At 44.4% G+C, this 15,458-nt stretch overlaps 4 protein-coding genes across 5 annotated transcripts in view; 1 reads left to right on the top strand and 3 right to left on the bottom strand.

Moving 5' to 3' along the window:
* Nucleotides 1-10,118: 10,118 nt before the first annotated feature.
* Nucleotides 10,119-10,804, bottom strand: LOC9639040 (ycf20-like protein). The gene has a single exon (XM_002977079.3). The coding sequence runs from the start codon at nucleotides 10,769-10,771 to the stop codon at nucleotides 10,286-10,288; it is 486 nt and encodes a 161-aa protein (XP_002977125.2). The 5' UTR covers nucleotides 10,772-10,804; the 3' UTR covers nucleotides 10,119-10,285.
* A 120-nt stretch (nucleotides 10,805-10,924) lies between these two features.
* On the top strand, nucleotides 10,925-12,525 carry LOC112348859. The gene is made up of 2 exons (XM_024682150.1): nucleotides 10,925-10,985; nucleotides 11,040-12,525. The coding sequence occupies exons 1-2, from the start codon at nucleotides 10,935-10,937 to the stop codon at nucleotides 11,580-11,582; spliced, it is 594 nt and encodes a 197-aa protein (XP_024537918.1). The 5' UTR covers nucleotides 10,925-10,934; the 3' UTR covers nucleotides 11,583-12,525.
* A 98-nt stretch (nucleotides 12,526-12,623) lies between these two features.
* Nucleotides 12,624-14,658, bottom strand: LOC9638764. Its single transcript, XM_002977078.2, has 3 exons — nucleotides 13,724-14,658; nucleotides 13,124-13,669; nucleotides 12,624-13,059 (listed from the first exon to the last, which is right to left on the bottom strand). Exons 1-3 carry the CDS (start codon nucleotides 14,639-14,641, stop codon nucleotides 12,964-12,966), a joined length of 1,560 nt encoding a protein of 519 aa, XP_002977124.1. The 5' UTR covers nucleotides 14,642-14,658; the 3' UTR covers nucleotides 12,624-12,963.
* A 73-nt stretch (nucleotides 14,659-14,731) lies between these two features.
* The window catches only part of LOC9639039 (RNA-binding protein NOB1), a 1,988-nt gene continuing 1,261 nt past the window's right edge, over nucleotides 14,732-15,458 (bottom strand). The window contains exons 3-6 of one of the 2 annotated variants that reach the window (XR_002993196.1): nucleotides 15,362-15,458; nucleotides 15,175-15,294; nucleotides 14,878-15,091; nucleotides 14,732-14,820 (exon numbers count right to left, since the gene is read on the bottom strand). The exon at nucleotides 15,362-15,458 is cut by the window's right edge and continues 72 nt beyond it. Coding sequence is in view for 1 of the 2 variants with exons in the window: in XM_002977077.2 (XP_002977123.2) it covers nucleotides 14,936-15,091; nucleotides 15,175-15,294; nucleotides 15,362-15,458 (373 nt within the window). In the remaining variant the exon portion in view is untranslated. The other variant, XM_002977077.2, reaches the window with a different exon arrangement.

Below are 15,458 nucleotides of genomic sequence, written 5' to 3'. Positions count from 1 at the left end.
CCCAAAGTGTGTGTCCCTCAAGGGGGGGGGGGGGGGCTGTGGGGGTTTCCAAATGTATAGTAGGGATAATGGTTGGAATGCATATTTGACCACCTGAGACATTAGTTTGGCTCCCGCTGGGCTGTGTCGCTCCTTGTTCTGCATCCGGCTTGAGTCTAAGCCCAAGCTCCATGCTGCTCTAGTCGGTGGAGTACCCTCCTCCTCGCGTTAGGCCACCGATATGCCAAAATTGTGCCAGACTTTATCTGACACTATTTTGCATGTAGGTGTTGGATACGGGGAGCTAGTGCTCGTGGGATTGTACCGGACCCTCATTCATAGTGCAACAGGCTTGGAGTTTGGCTCCAAATTCAAGTGCGCTACATATGGTTTTTTTTGAGTTATCAAAATTTGCATAAACTCTTTTTATCTTATGTTCACAATAAATTTTCTTAAGGCCTTATATGTATAGGCTTAAGTGCATTTTGCCTGACACTAAATTTTTACAATGTTTATAACACTTGTTAAATTAAGTTATATATTCCTCGATTGTCTCAAATTTTTCTTAATGAAACTTTTGCAACTCATTATAGTTTTCTCCTAAGTTTGTTTCCATAGAAAAAACTTTAAGGAAAAACTTTCTCTACTCATCAAATGTGTGAAACTTTTTAACATCATTGTCATTATACCAATCTTTGGCTTTGTTTTTTAGCATAAAGGGAAAAATATTCTTTTCCTACCCATCTATTTGATTAAACTTGATTGTTTTTATGTATTGTTCAATATATAGTTGTGGGTCTTCTCATTTGATTCTAGAAAAGGATGGAAATGTAATGATAGTGCCTATTGCTGTTTTTACAATTGCCATCATACTCAATACAATTCAATAGAAAATACTCTATTTTACAACTAATATAGGCAAAATAGGTATTTGGTTCATAAAGGAACCTAGATTATCATCAAAGGGTAAGGTTATAAATTTAACTAGCTGTTTTGTGTTCCACTACTTTTAGCTAAATTAGAGGGTGCCGATGTTGCCAAAGAGGAGTAGCATACAGATTCACATATTTTGGATGACCATAAAAGTCGTATTAGGATTTTTGATTTCCTATTCATTAAGGTGTATCTAATATGTTTTTAACTTGCTCTCTTTCAAGCTTTTCTTTAGCTTCGTTGAGTAATGATTTAATTTATTTTAAAGGGAGGTTAAGATCATGAATATCACAAGCAAATGCTTTGTAATCTCATTTTAGATCTTATGAATACTTTTTTTTACACTTTCTTTCACTCATCAAATTGCGAGGGAAATATTGTATATCTATTACCTTATTTGATATAGACAATGACAATTTTATGCATAAGGATTATGCCCTTTAAAGCTTTATAGGTAAGATCAATTATTTATCTATACCTATATATTTCAAAGTCTATTGGTGTTGTTATTATAGCAAGTCTAGTTATTATACTTTATTCATGAAGTGAATGGTACAAAGTTTTGATATGCAATGTATTCCCCTTTATACATTTAGCCTCTAGAGAAAATTTGGCCTCATTTCGAAATTAATTGGGAAATTAAGTACTTACTTCTAAAAGTGATTGATAGGCCAATTTACAGATACTTCTTATATAAGAGTCACTAAAATTTCTTGAGTAATAAAATGTTATTTTTTATTGCATATTTATCTTGCTCAGATGTGGTGCACGTTAAGAGATTTTTACTTCATAAAATTTTGTTACTTACCAATCCCTATTCAAAATTGATCCAATGTTTATTAGCTAGTGTATTTTTGCATATGGGTATCCAAACTTTATTGTGAACCGTTAAAATTCCCACAATAATTTTTTTGCCTAAGATTGCATAAAATTCTAGTAATTGTCTAGAAGGTAGGTTATAATACTTAGAATTTGCATCTAACACGGATAGGCAAACTATCTCTCTATCTAGGAAGAATTCTTGCACTATTTTCTTTTTGTATAGGTAACTTTACAAATATAAGTCTTGCTTATTCTATGTACATACAAAGTAATCTAAGTGTATTATCACACATTCTTTAACAATAATAAAGGTACCAAAGGTCAGACTTCTATATACCTTAAACAAAATATTGTCAAATATTTCACTCAATAGTTCATCAAATTATTTAAGCAATTTCATTAAATCTATCATTTGTTGGACTAGTTAGACATATAAAATAGTTTAGTTTTTGCTTTCTTATACTTTTGCCTAGTTACATAGAGTGGGGATCAATCAACTTCTATCTGGGTCTATAAGTAAAATGTATCTTCTGATACATGTGGTATATTGTTAGTAAACATTCTGATTTTATCTACCTCAATTTCCCTATTCAACTTGTATCAGAATAGTGAAGAGTCATCAATCCTCAATCTCTTCAGGAGGACATTTCTTTTCTGGCTATATCTAGTGTAATTAAGACTAATTTAGTGCAAAATTTCTAATATATAATAGCCTGTCGCGAAAGTGACTTTGGGTATCGAAAGTTACCTATCAGCTAGTCCTTTTGGATATTCTTTCCTTACTGCCATGATAGCAGGAGATTAGTATTGCTGGACCCGTTATCAGCCTTCGTCTAAGCTAGTTGAGAAACTGGTCTTCGCATATGCACTTGACTAGATGAGCATAAAGAAGGAATTCCTAAGTGTCTATTTAGTCAAACATACTTGACTTGGTTAGAGAAACTCATTCATTGACTTGCACTTGCTAGTGTTAGGAACCCCCGCAATATTGAGATTGGTCCCTAAATATTCACTAGATAATAGCTTACCGTGTCTGCTAAACTTCGGTCCCATATGCTATTTATGGAAAGTGTCTAAATTTACTCATTTGGCATATTTATGGAATGTAGAGATTAACTTGAACACAATGGTGTTCGTCCCATGTCCAAATTCATAATCTAAAAACATTCCATATTTAATAAGTTTTAAACTTGTCCCAAAGACTAACTCTTGATACCCCAAGCCCCAAGGGAGGCTTGGGGTGAAAGCCCAAAGCATATGTTCCTCAGGGGGGGGGAGGGGGGGGTTGTGAGAGGTTCCAAATGTATAGTAGGGATAGCGTGTCTGTCTTTGTTTTGCATTCGGCTTAGGTCTAAACCCAAGTTCCATTCCATGCTAACTAGTGGAGTACCCATGTCCTTACGTTAGGCCACCAGTATGCCAAAATATCACCAGACTCCATTTGGCTCTGTTTTGCGTGCTAGTCCTAGCAATAGAATGTTAGTTGCTCTAGAACTATTCTAAGTCGCTTCGGGCTTTTATCCCTTTGCTCCTTGGGCTATATGCTCAGGAATTGCTCTATGGACCGGTTCCATCACTCCTTAGTTCCATACTTGGGAGCTTGGCACCGTTCCTTCGTTCAGTGGCTTAAGGCCCTGAACCTCAGGTTCCACACCACTGTCTTTTGGACATGTGGCATAAAGAGGGTTTAGATTCCGCTTCATGGTGTTATCCTATGGTAAATCACTATAGGATAAAGGGTCAAAACCATATGCACTATATAACCAATTCTAGAGTAACTTGTCTATTTCACAATGGGTCTTAGCCTTTGACTTATAACTAACCTTGCCTTTACAAGTATGAAATTAGAAAGAATGGTCTATTGCTCTTGGCAAATTTTAGACAAATTGGATCAATACTAGGGACTATTTTGAATGGGGCATGAAAACCAATTTGTAAAATTGTCTTGTGAAATCAATAAAAGGGTCAAATTGTCTAACACATGATAACCTATTTTAGATCAATGTGCTTCTGGAATGACATTATATAGCTTTTCAAATATGTGATAGCTAATTTGTGGAAAACATTACTTCAGATCTAAACAAAAATTACTTTTCAAGGCAAATTTCTCTTTAGCTCATTAACAAGTGGTTATAGCCAATACAAGTCTTTACTCAAACTTGTATGACAAATTTTTAAGTTTTAATTAATTTGCTTATGTGTACTATATGTAAAGCGGTTCAAATGGTTAAAGCGGTTTGAACGGTTAGAGTAGTTTGTGATAATTTTTTCTGAATTTTTGACTTGTGAATTTTGTTCGAGTTTTATAGGCTCTTGTAATATGCATAAAAGACTTAAATGTAGGATAAGTCTACTCTCAAATCGTGTCTGAGTAGTAATCTAAGCTGAAGAAACTTAAATCAAAGCCTTGAAATATCACAATGTTTTAATTGTGATTTTGCCTCTATCAAAGCCTCATAAAATTTGGGTTAATAATTCCCTAATTTTTTCTTCATTAAGGCTAACTCTAGCTCTCTTTAAGTTGGAGTAAAAAATAAGAGTTACAAGTGCTCAATTTTTCTGCTTGTATATACGTGTTTTCCACATCAAACAAACTTCATTCCTTCTTCTTTTAGACTTTTTTTAAGAAATTGATGGCAAAACAATTTGAATTTGAATTGTTTAGCAATATATGCCAAATTCCAATTTCAAACTCATCCTATGCTCTTTGACTTTAGTAACAGTTGAAAAATTATTTTTTCTTGCATTGTTTGGGCATTAAACCATTGCAATCGCATAAAGAGCTCTTTCATTCAATGTTGTTTAAGCTCAAGGTTTTTGCAATCACTGAAGAGATGTACTTGTGATTCCTACTATTAAACATATTTAGAATTCACAAACGATTTTCTTTCGACTATTTTTCAAGCCAAAAAGTGATAGCTCATCCCACTATGGTTGCTAAAAGTGAGTATAGCTTTTTCTGCCTATACTTGCATTCTTGCCCCTACTTGGAAAATAGTGCTAAACAAACAAAGACAAGAACATAGAAAAAGAGAAGAAGAATGAGAAGAAAAGAATTTAGCCTCGAACCCCAAAAGCATGAGTAAAAATAAGTATATGTCATTTCTCAACTCTACTTTATACAAACAATTATAGATGAGAGAAAAAATAATTAATTCAATACAAATACATACAATAGTGAGTAGGGGTTGTTTTTCAACACGTTTAAATGTTATTTATATACTATATAATTTTATAACCGTTCCTAATTATTTCTCACCTAAGTTATCTTTAAATACTTAAGCTTAGGCATACACCTAAAGTTTCTTCTTTTGCTTTGTTTGGGATGATATACAAAATAAAACATTTACCTCTTCATCATTCCATAATTCTTCTACAAACTTGAAGGAATTACAACCAAATTCAGGATGAAGATTCAAAGGTTTCAACAATCATAAAAATTTCTTGATACTTAAGAAAAATTCTTAACACTCAAGACTTAACAAACTCAAGAAAGATTTCCCTAACACTGAAAAAAAACTTCAACAATTGTGAAAAATTAATGAAACAACACAATTTTCCTTTCAGAGATCAAAGATGTATAAGATATGAAAACTAATTGATTTTCATGTCATTTTTCTTGTTAGTATTTTAGCATTAAATTGAATCTTGAAGGTGACTCAAGAAAAGTGTTAGTGCAATATAGATATCCAAAGATATAATATTCGTGATTAAATTTTGGGTATTCATTTGCATTTTGCAGATGTTGGTGTTAGATGTTAGAAATATATCATGAAGTTTGATGTTAGGCATACTATTAGGTCATGAAAATTTATGTTAGTGTAAACCCATATAAAGTTGTAAGTAAAAGGATGTTAGTTGAGTCTTGAAAATTTAAATTCTTAGGCTAAAAGTCATTCTTTCTCTAAGATGTATTTCATTTTCATATTCCATACACTCACACCTCATAAAATTGTTCATGGACACCCTCTCACCTAGTGAGATACAAGAAAAATAATCCAAGGATCACTACTCAAGCTGGAGGCCAAGCTTATTTTAGCCATGATTCTCTAGCATTATCACTTGGGTCTCTTGCCCCACTATAAACACTAGCCAGTTTCTTCCATTGCCCTCAAGCCAGGGTTGGGAATGCAGCTCATGATCAAGAGCTGTGACTAACTAGTTTAGATTTTTCTTTCTCCTTTGAAAATCTGTAAACTATGATGAAGACAACGACTATAGTGTATGGTCCATGGACAAGAACATAAGAAGCCAAGGAGAACAAAATCTTTGGCACAAACGATCAACAACCACCTTTTAATCGGAAGGAAAATAATAATAAAAGGATAAAGTCAAAGAACTTACAAACTATGATTCAAAACTCTCTAAATCACAAGATTCCTTTAACCCTTCTGTTTTCTCCGGTGGAATAAAATGATGCTCCTTGTAGTCTTAATAATTATAGTGTCGCTGCATGACATCCGGCATGAAAACATTCAAGCCAGTTCAATCAACGAGGAGAGTGTGTTCATACATCTTGCTGAACTTGGCTGTGTCTCCCATTCTGATCCCCTCCTCCTGAAGGTCAATAGTTAGTTTCATAACAGAAATGAAGCCTGGCTTACCTTGAAAAGAGTATAGAGATCCACTTTCTCAAATGTGAAACTGTGCAGACTAAAGACCACACAAAACTTCTTCACACCTGATTCGAGGTTGAAACATTCTTGGAAGCACGCTTTAATGCACTCAATTACTTAGCTCTAGCCTAGAGGGGACGTCCTGCCTTTCGCCTGGGCCCATATTTCAATTTCGCTGTCTGCAAAAGAAACAAAATCAGCCCCATCATGTTGCAAAAGCGTACCTCCATGTCTTGCAAACACCCTCATGTCAATGCCCAAAGAGTTCGTGTACATTTTTGTAATCACAGATTGTTCACTGTTGCCAAATGGACGCCAAAAGTCAGTACCACATTGGAGCACCATGCCTTCATCACCCAAGTGCTTGAAGCCGTTTTTACTCCTGTTCGACATGTAAAACTGTGCAGCTTCCTCCCTAAAAACGATCTTAGATGCGATCTGCATCTTCACTGTCATTGCCTTATTCGAGCCACATGCTCTGTGGAAGATATCTGAAAGAAGGCATTCACTTCCTGCATGAAGCCTCATTCGTGTGTGAATCATGTCCAAAAGAGGCAGCCAACGTGCTAATATCCGAAAGAATGAGATATCGATGCACCCTCAGTTCCTTGGCAAGCCCTACCAGCAACAAGCCTGGCGAATGGAATGTATATCCGCTGCTTCCACACCGCTTCCAGGTAACGTAGCCATACGTGCACTCCTTTGTCTCCATAAACCCCATGTCTGTGGCGTCGCCCGTCAAGCACAACCTCACCATTCGTCTCACTGCATTGGTATTGCTTATTGCCAGGATCTCGTGCGTCCACATGCTCAGCTTCAACTCCAAACATCTGCGTAAGTGGCCATCAAGATCACGCAAGTCTGTGCTATCCAAGTCGGGTCTTAGCTTCCAAGCTTCATATATATACTGCAAGAGCCGGGGCAGGTAGCTCACATCGCGTATAATGTTGCGGATGACTGGCAGGCATTCGGTGAGCCGACTAGTCTGTATTGCCTCCTTCAGAACGTCTATTGCTGAGACCTCACTGAGGGGCTCTAGTTTGATCTGGCAGGCCAGCCAGTCTGACAGGCCAAAGCATCCACAGGATGGCACCAAAGTGGCAGCGGCAACCGGCAGTATCACCATTTGGCAAGTTTGATATGGAGCCGGTCCAAAGTCATTGGACATGAAGGTGCCAAGGTAATCCCACATTCCATGCACGAATGAGCATGCTGTTTCCGCGCTCATGTCTTTAGTTACGGCATGCAGGTCATCCATCAAAAGGTACACGAAAATCCGCTGGCACAGCGGCAACCCAAGTGCCACCCTGATGATATTTGCCAATACAGTCATGGGCTCTTTGCCATACAGTATCCATTGTTGAGTTCGATCATCCAGTTCCACAAAAGCCTGACCAAAGATACCCTCTGCTAGTAAACATGCCCTCATAAACATGTTGCCTACTACTCTTCCACCCTTGTCTTTCACAGCTTTTGCAAAGAAGGGAGTGACATAATGTGGCTTGCTACAGTAGTGCAATTGAAGTTGATAAAGAGTTGGGTGACCATCTTAGCCAAATACAGTTCCTTGAGCTTTGTGTCGCTTCATAAATAGCCCTCCACATTCCTGTGAATCTCCATCAAGCATCTAGTTTTTCCAACTCCACTAAGGCCTTCAAATATTACAAACAGCATGCTAGCATGCTGGATAACCCCACTTGCAAAGCAAATGGAGTTGTAATACTTATCCACATGCCCTACAACTGTAGCCATTTCTGTGTCTCTCCCCTTGAAAGGAAGCGCATGTGAAAAATTTCTCGGTACCAGGAAAGGCATGCTAGGACGAAGCCGCTTATGAACATGAACGTCTGTTTCTGTAAGCAAAACCAAGAAACCGGTTACAACGCATGCAGGCAGCACAGTAAAGAATGACAATCTGTGTACACAGACTCCAGCTTAAGACAAAACAGCCAACCACAACAAGGTGCTGTTCAAGAAACTACAGCGCCACAAGCCGCAATCAAATGATCCGCCATGGCTGCAGCCATAGCCAATGGACAAGTGAGACAAGTGCAGGGCAAAGGAAACATCCAACAAAGGAAGTAGCATCTTACCCTGGGACTTCCTCTTGGACCTCAATAAGAGGAGCTCCTTGTCGCGCAGCTGCTGCTTCTCCTTGCGCAGCTGCTTCTCCTTTTCGAACAGCTGCTTCTCCTTCTCGGGATCATTTGGTTGCTCGAGTTGCCCCTCAACCGCACTAATTCGGCGCTCAACCACAGCAATCTGCCGTTCAACTTCCCCATCCACCTCCTAAGTGGCAGCTTTAAACATTTTAGTAAACCTAAGATTCAAAAAGAAAAAAACTTGTCAAAAGTAGTTGAGATCTAGAAACATTGTGGCAAGGGGATCCAAGCAGTGTGGCTAAGCGATCCATCGCCTATAAATCCCCTCCCTACCAGTGATAGATTGTGCTCTTACCCTCCCTACCAGCGATCAATCGCGCGAAACTTCAATATCAAAATCCATAGCGCTAGAACCTCCGTTGCATTCCAAAATATCAATTCTCTACTCCCAACTCCATTGTTGTCCCGTGCTTGTGTATGGTACAGAGTTGCCTCCTAGGTGCCTGGTAAAACTAAACTTTACTGGGGATTAAAAAGTAAAGTTAACTTTACCTCTATCCGTAGCTTTCACTATGGATAAATCCTTCTCCGAGCGTAAACACTTTCACCGTCCTCTCTTCCCGCGCATAGATGCTGCTTGACTTCCCGCCTTCCAGCCCCGTTGACCGGCCGGTCACACGGGTTCTCTCTCGTCGTGAAGGCGATTCCCACGCGATCACGGTCGCCGTGCCACCCAGAGAATGTTCTCACGGGAAGCTCCAAATCCTTCTCTACCCAAGACACTTTGATCGTCCAGTCCCGATCGGGATCGTAGCAGAAGGATTGCTGGAGCAAGCCCATGGGATCCACCTGCGCGCTCCCGACCAGATGCTTGACGCTCTCGATCCTCCCCATCCTTGGGAAGAATGGATACAGGAGCTCGATGTGGTGGAGCGAAACGAGCGGCGTCAAAGGGTGCGAGGAGAGCAATCCAGAGGCGTCGTCCAGCACGTCAAACTGGTGGAATCCACGCTCCACCTTGAGCGGCACGCCCAATTCCGCCACACAGGCGTGGATCCGAGCGTCCGCACTATACAATCCATGGTATCTCTCCAGGCAATCGTCCAAGACCTTGTCAAGCTCCTCGAGCGCGTAGCTTATCGCGAATCCGGCGCCTCCGTCATGTTTGTCGAGAATCCATCCACATTTTGGAAGTGGCTCTCGGAGATTGATCCAATGTAGTACGGCTGCCGGTGGTCGTACTTTGCGAGAACTTTGGCCAAGTTTCCGGGGACAAACACCGTATCATCGTCGCCCATGACGAACCAGCGAGCCCTAGACGAAACATCTCCGAGACAATCCTCGCTATTCGGATGTGGTCCCTCTATTCGATGGTGATCTTCCATACGTGTATCGAAACTTGGAGGTGTCACTGGAAACTTTGACCTCGGGTAGCGTGTCCTGGTCTGCTAGAGTGAAATTCACTGTTTCGTCCAGCCAAACGAAGCCTCTCATTCGATCCTCCGGCCTCCACCATGCCTTGACGAGTTCTTTGCGCAAATCCCACATCGCGGCGTTGGAGCTGATCCCAAACACAATGTTCGTGAGATTGGTAGCTCCAAAATCGCGATCCACGTCTTGTTTGATCGTATGCGATCGTGCTCTTGAGTTGAAATTCACGTAGTGCCTCACGGTGAGATGGACGGTCACAGCGTACAAAAGAAGAACTCCATACGCTAGAACAAGGAGAACGATCATCCCATCTTTCTTGGTTACTGGAGTTTGCTATTAATATAAATAGCACAAAGGTCACCGGTTCGAATTCCAGGAAGTACCCCTCTGTTTTTAGGGTTCTTAGCTTCCAACCTTGAATGCATCGACGAAGAGGCCAAAGGAGAGGCCGGCTTTCCAGTAATTGAGCATTCTCACCAGGAATCGCAGCTTCTCCGTCACGGGCGGCATCTTATACATGAGAAATCCAATGCCTTCGATCACAGCCACGATGATCGCGGCCACCAGCATGTCCCAGTCCCCTGTTTGCCCCAGCACCGTGGCCAGGGCGTTGGCCGAGTAGAATCCCAGCAGCAGCAAGAACACTTTGAGCGGCAAATTGCGTCGGATCTCCCGGAATCGCTCCAGCAGATCGATCCTTCTCGCTTCCAGTAGCTGCCCGAGACGAGTGGAGATGGGATTATTGCCGCTCACTGGATCCTCGCTGAATCCGTTGCTGCTATTGGCGCCATCGGTTCGTAAGGTTCTCGTGACGATGCTGGATCGCTGGTGTGGACGAATCGGGGGATTGTAGAGCAGGATTGGGGAAGAACAGACAAATGCCGCCATGCGATCCCGAAAACCCTAGCCAGGGAAGAACCTAGCGAGGAATGTGCCATGGCGCTGCTAGCCGGCGCCATTCCGGTGGCGATCGCGAGCTCATCCTCGACATCTTTGGCTCCGATTTCTTGCAGCGCGCAGGCCGTCCGGCAAAATGTGAGCTTCCGGAAGAATGCCAGTGCCACTGCTGCCAAGGAGCAAATATTTTCATGCCAGGGGCCAGGTAAGAAATCTCAATACAGGAGGAAGACGCAGCCTGACGAGCTCGATCCTCCAGTCAACATTGCGGCACTGGACGAGGAATCGTGACAGAGATTTGCAAGCTTCTGGAATCGAGGCTTCCAGAAGGGATTCTGGTGGAGAGTCTTGCTGCATTCTAGGGCCTTTACTCCAGCCACATTGCAGTGTGCAAGATCTTGCAAAAAACGAAAGATCCAGACACTGCACTCGCGTTCTTCCAGTGGCTGACCAGAGAAGCTTGCTACAAGCCCCAAGTGAGATAGATGCTGGAGGAGTTCGTGCACAGCGAATTCACGTATGGAACTCTTGTCCACGGCCACTGCCTTGCCGGGGAGTTCACAAGGCAAAGTGGCTTGTGGAGGAGTTTAAGGGTACAGGGATGAGCCCTGGGAGCTTGGTCGTTCTCCACAACCTCAGGTTTCTCCAGAGGCTGGGCTTGTGGACGAGGCCAAGAGATGGGTTGCAAGCCCAACAGCGTCTCCTACACTCATCGATGCGCTGTGTAGCTCCGGGAGGATCCAGGAGGCCCGTGAAGAGCTCCAGGCCATGGCCAAGCGAGGCGTGGCCCCATACCGGGTGACTTACAACGCGATGGCCACGGGCCTTGGCAAAGCTGGCCTGCTCGAGGAGGCTTTCGAGCTCATGAGAGCGCTGGTTTTGCTCTGACGGCTGTGACTTTCAATCCGGTGGTGGAGTTTCTCTGCAAATGCGGGAGGCCGGACGAGGCATGCAAGGTGATGGAGACAATGCTTCTCAGGAACATCGAGCCCAACATTCTGACGCTCAACTTGATCCTCCACGCCTTCTGCAAGGCGGCACGGCCCGAGGAAGCGCTCGGCATCGGAGATGGGATTCTGCCCAACCATCGTCACCTTCAACGCGCTGCTGGAGCTGTTCTGCAACACCGATCAGATGGACAGCGCCGCCAAGCTCCTGGAAACGTTGGCGCGCAGCAAGTGCAAGCCAAACTTCGTGACTTAACAGCATCATGGTCCAGAAGTTTGCGGGGATGGGGAGATTGGGAGAATGGTGGAAGCTCGAGCGTTCCTGGAGCAGCTGGTGGTATGTGGCTACACTCCCAATCTCCTAGTGTGCAATGCCTACGTCGCGGACTTTGCAAAACCGGTGAGATGGATCTGGCTTCCAGATTCTCACGGTGATGGCGGAGGAGGGGTGCCGAGCAAACACTGCGACTTACAACAGCCTTGTGGAGGGGTTTTGCAAGCTCGGCAGGATGGACAAGGCGGAGAGATGATCGCCGAGGGCAGCCTTCCGGACTCGACCACTTACAGCGTTTTGATCCAGGGGCTTTGCAGCGCTGGACAGATCGAGCACGCGTTCATGGTGATGCTCCAAGTTACTCAAGCGGTGGGCCGAATCCAGCCTTTGTCAAGCTGATAGAGAAGCTGTGTGAATTGGGAGAGATGGACAGGACCGCTCGTGTGCTCGAGAGAAGAGTTTCGTGTATGTCTCAAATAGTCAACATTATATCAGTTTAATCTAAGATTACATTGGCAATGGAATTTGATATTTTTAAATCATGCCTAGAATATTTCCGTGATGATTAAGAAGTAATATATTAATTGAAAATAAATAAGAGTTAATTATGGAAGTTTATAACTTTAGTAAATTATTAGTTATTTCTCTAAACTAATTATAAACATTTTGTTCTAGATGTTAAGTTCGAAATTTATCAATCTTTTCTCCGAAGTTAACCCTCGTGTGGAGGCGAATGAGGGAAATGATATGGAGGCTCGTCCAAAAGAAATAGCGTCTGGCTGCTCTCGCGAGAGGTTCGCTACGTTTCCTCCCCTGATTCGAGCTTCTCGCAACGAACCACGATCACTGGGCTTTCCAGACAGGAAAGCCCTGTGGTGTCTATGGTGTCGTTGAGCAGCGGCCGACGTGATCACATTCTCGAACAGTGAGAGCAGCCAGAGCTTCGAAAGATCTTGAACTTGTCAAAGGATGAGTTCTCCGTCTCTACAGTCTCTTACCAGTAGCCGCATGCTGTGCGAGGCGACACTCATGATCTGGCAACACTGTCTTCTCGGAGCCTATACACGAAAACGCTTTCCGTGAGAAAGAGATAGAAAGTGGGAGAGCACAAACTTCAATTACCACAAACCAGGAATCCTTGGTGCGCTCCTTGAGGACTTGAATCCACCGGAGTTCCTCGGCCGACTTGGAAGGGCAGTCACCGCCGTGCTTCTTCGTCCTTGTCTGAGTGTAGTTACTCACGCTCATCCCATCTCGGCTCGCGTACGCCACCTCCTTCATGTGGAAGACGAGCGGAACGTCGCAGGGCGACTTTGGAGGAGGCAAGCTCGTAAAAGAATAGCCGTCCTCGTCGAATCTCCGGTTCCAGCTCATGAACGTCCGGGTCGGGGTCTCCAAGTCCCTGGGAGCTTTGAGGCCGCCTCGGATCACTTTCACCATGTAGCCAAACGAGACCGAGATCGACCAGGAGCGTTGGCGGTCGTAGCATATCGACTGCTGGAAGATCCCGGCCGGGTCGATGTCGACCGCCTTGGAGAGGTGGCGAAGCGCCGCTGCCTGGCCCACGCCTGGAAAAATGGGATGGATGACGTCCAGGTGATGCATGCTTATGAAGGGAGCGATCGGATGAGCCGAGAGCAGTCCCGAGACATCGCCATGGACATCCAGCTGCAAGAGGAGGAGATCAAAACAAGATCCTTGAACTAAAAATCGGATTTTTACCTGGTGGAAGCCGAGCTCCTTCGTCAGTGGAACGCCGAGCTCCGACATACAAGCGTGGATGCGATCGTCGCTGCCGTAGAGAAAAGGATACCGCTCCAGGCACTCGTCGTGGCGCTGCTCGAGAGCGCTGGCGAGAGCATAGCTTATAGCAAATCCCCCGCCGCCATACGCCATGCCGTAGGAGAACATGAGATTCTGGTGGTGGCTCTCGGAGCTGGCGCCAATGTAGTAGAACTTGCGATGATCATACTTGGCCAGCACCTTGACCAGGTTGTCCGGGACAAAGATCGTGTCATCATCGCCCATGACGAACCAGTGGACATCCGGCAACCCGACACGGAATGTCTCCGACACGATGCGCGATATCCGGATGGCCGCCCGCCGCCCGCCGCGGTGCGTGTAGCGAAACCCCGCAGTGCTGCCCGAAATCCTGGAAGGCGGGAGGGCGCCGCTCGAGTAGTTCTGGATCGCCTCGTCCAACCACACGAATCCGCGCATCTCGTTGGGCCGCCACCAGAGCTTGACGTAGGATTTACGCCGATCCCATAGCCGGGCAGTGGCGGCGATCCCAAACACGATGTTTCCCAAGCTCGCCATTTTGCCCGCTGGATCGCTGCTATCATCGTCGTCTTCGTCCTCGATTGGCCTAGTCTCCACGTCCACGAAGGAGAAAGTAGTGGGCTTGGGCAAAGAGGAGGAAGTGGAAGAAGCGATGGAGGAGGAGAAAGAAGAGGAACGGGAAGAATGTAAGAGGCAAGAGGGCTTTCTTGCGAAGATCAGGACGAGGAGATAGACGAGGGAGCAGGCGAATGCGATGGCGAGAGCTGGAGAGGCGACTGCGCTGCACTTCTTCCAATTCCAGCAGTAGCTGCCACTGTCTTTTTGCCGCGACTCTGGATCCCGCTGCTTCCTCGACATTGGATCCAAAAGATGGACCCCCCTGGATGCTAGAGCGAGATGGCGTCGCCCGCCATCGCGCTCGCGTGGATTGCGTGGCCGTCAAGGAAGAACCCTAAAAAGAACGCTCCCTTCCTTCACTGCCTAGTCACATTTCCAACGAGCTCCGCCACCCACGCGGCGAGATCTCTACCGTCCACCTGTCAAGACCGTTGGCGTTAACAGAAATCATAACTGTCTGATACAAACGACCAAACCTCGACAAAGAAAGGAGAAAAAGTTTTTTTTTTCCATCTCTTCTTCTTCTTTCTCTTTTCATCGACGTCGGTGCTTCGAGTAGTGCAAATCGTTTGGATTCCTTCGTCCGGAGAACTGGGAGGCCAGATTTCTCATTGATGCTGCGGAGCTTTGGAAGGATTCTTTGCCCCTGGGCCGGAGCACGTCGTCAAAGGAAGAGATGTAGTCCAGATCCTGTAGAAAAAGCCAGCAACGATGTTTAGTTCACTCACCGCTATCAGAAAGACAAAACCAGATCGATCTGGCTAGAGACTTACATCATCTGGTGCTTTTGACGATTTCTTGGGATGGAGGATCCTGTGAGGCAACTGATCCTCTCTCAAAATGGGATTTTGAGCAGCGCCTTCCCTGCCGCCCTTCGGCAGAGGCAGCGAGTACTGCAAAGACACCAGAGCAAGCGTTACGTTAGAAAAGTGACCAAAAAAAGAGTTTCTGCCAGCTTACTCTCGTGCCACGAATGTTTATCCTGCGCTTGGACGCTCCTATCACCGTGCCGTTTGGTCCCACGCTCACCGAAGCACGAGATAAAGTTCCTCCATTC

The sequence above is a fragment of the Selaginella moellendorffii genome, unplaced genomic scaffold (assembly GCF_000143415.4).
Source record: "Selaginella moellendorffii unplaced genomic scaffold, v1.0 SELMOscaffold_33, whole genome shotgun sequence".
Taxonomy (NCBI): Eukaryota; Viridiplantae; Streptophyta; class Lycopodiopsida; order Selaginellales; family Selaginellaceae; genus Selaginella; species Selaginella moellendorffii.
Note: the sequence above shows the minus strand (reverse complement) of the source record. Positions and strands in the feature narration are given on the sequence as shown.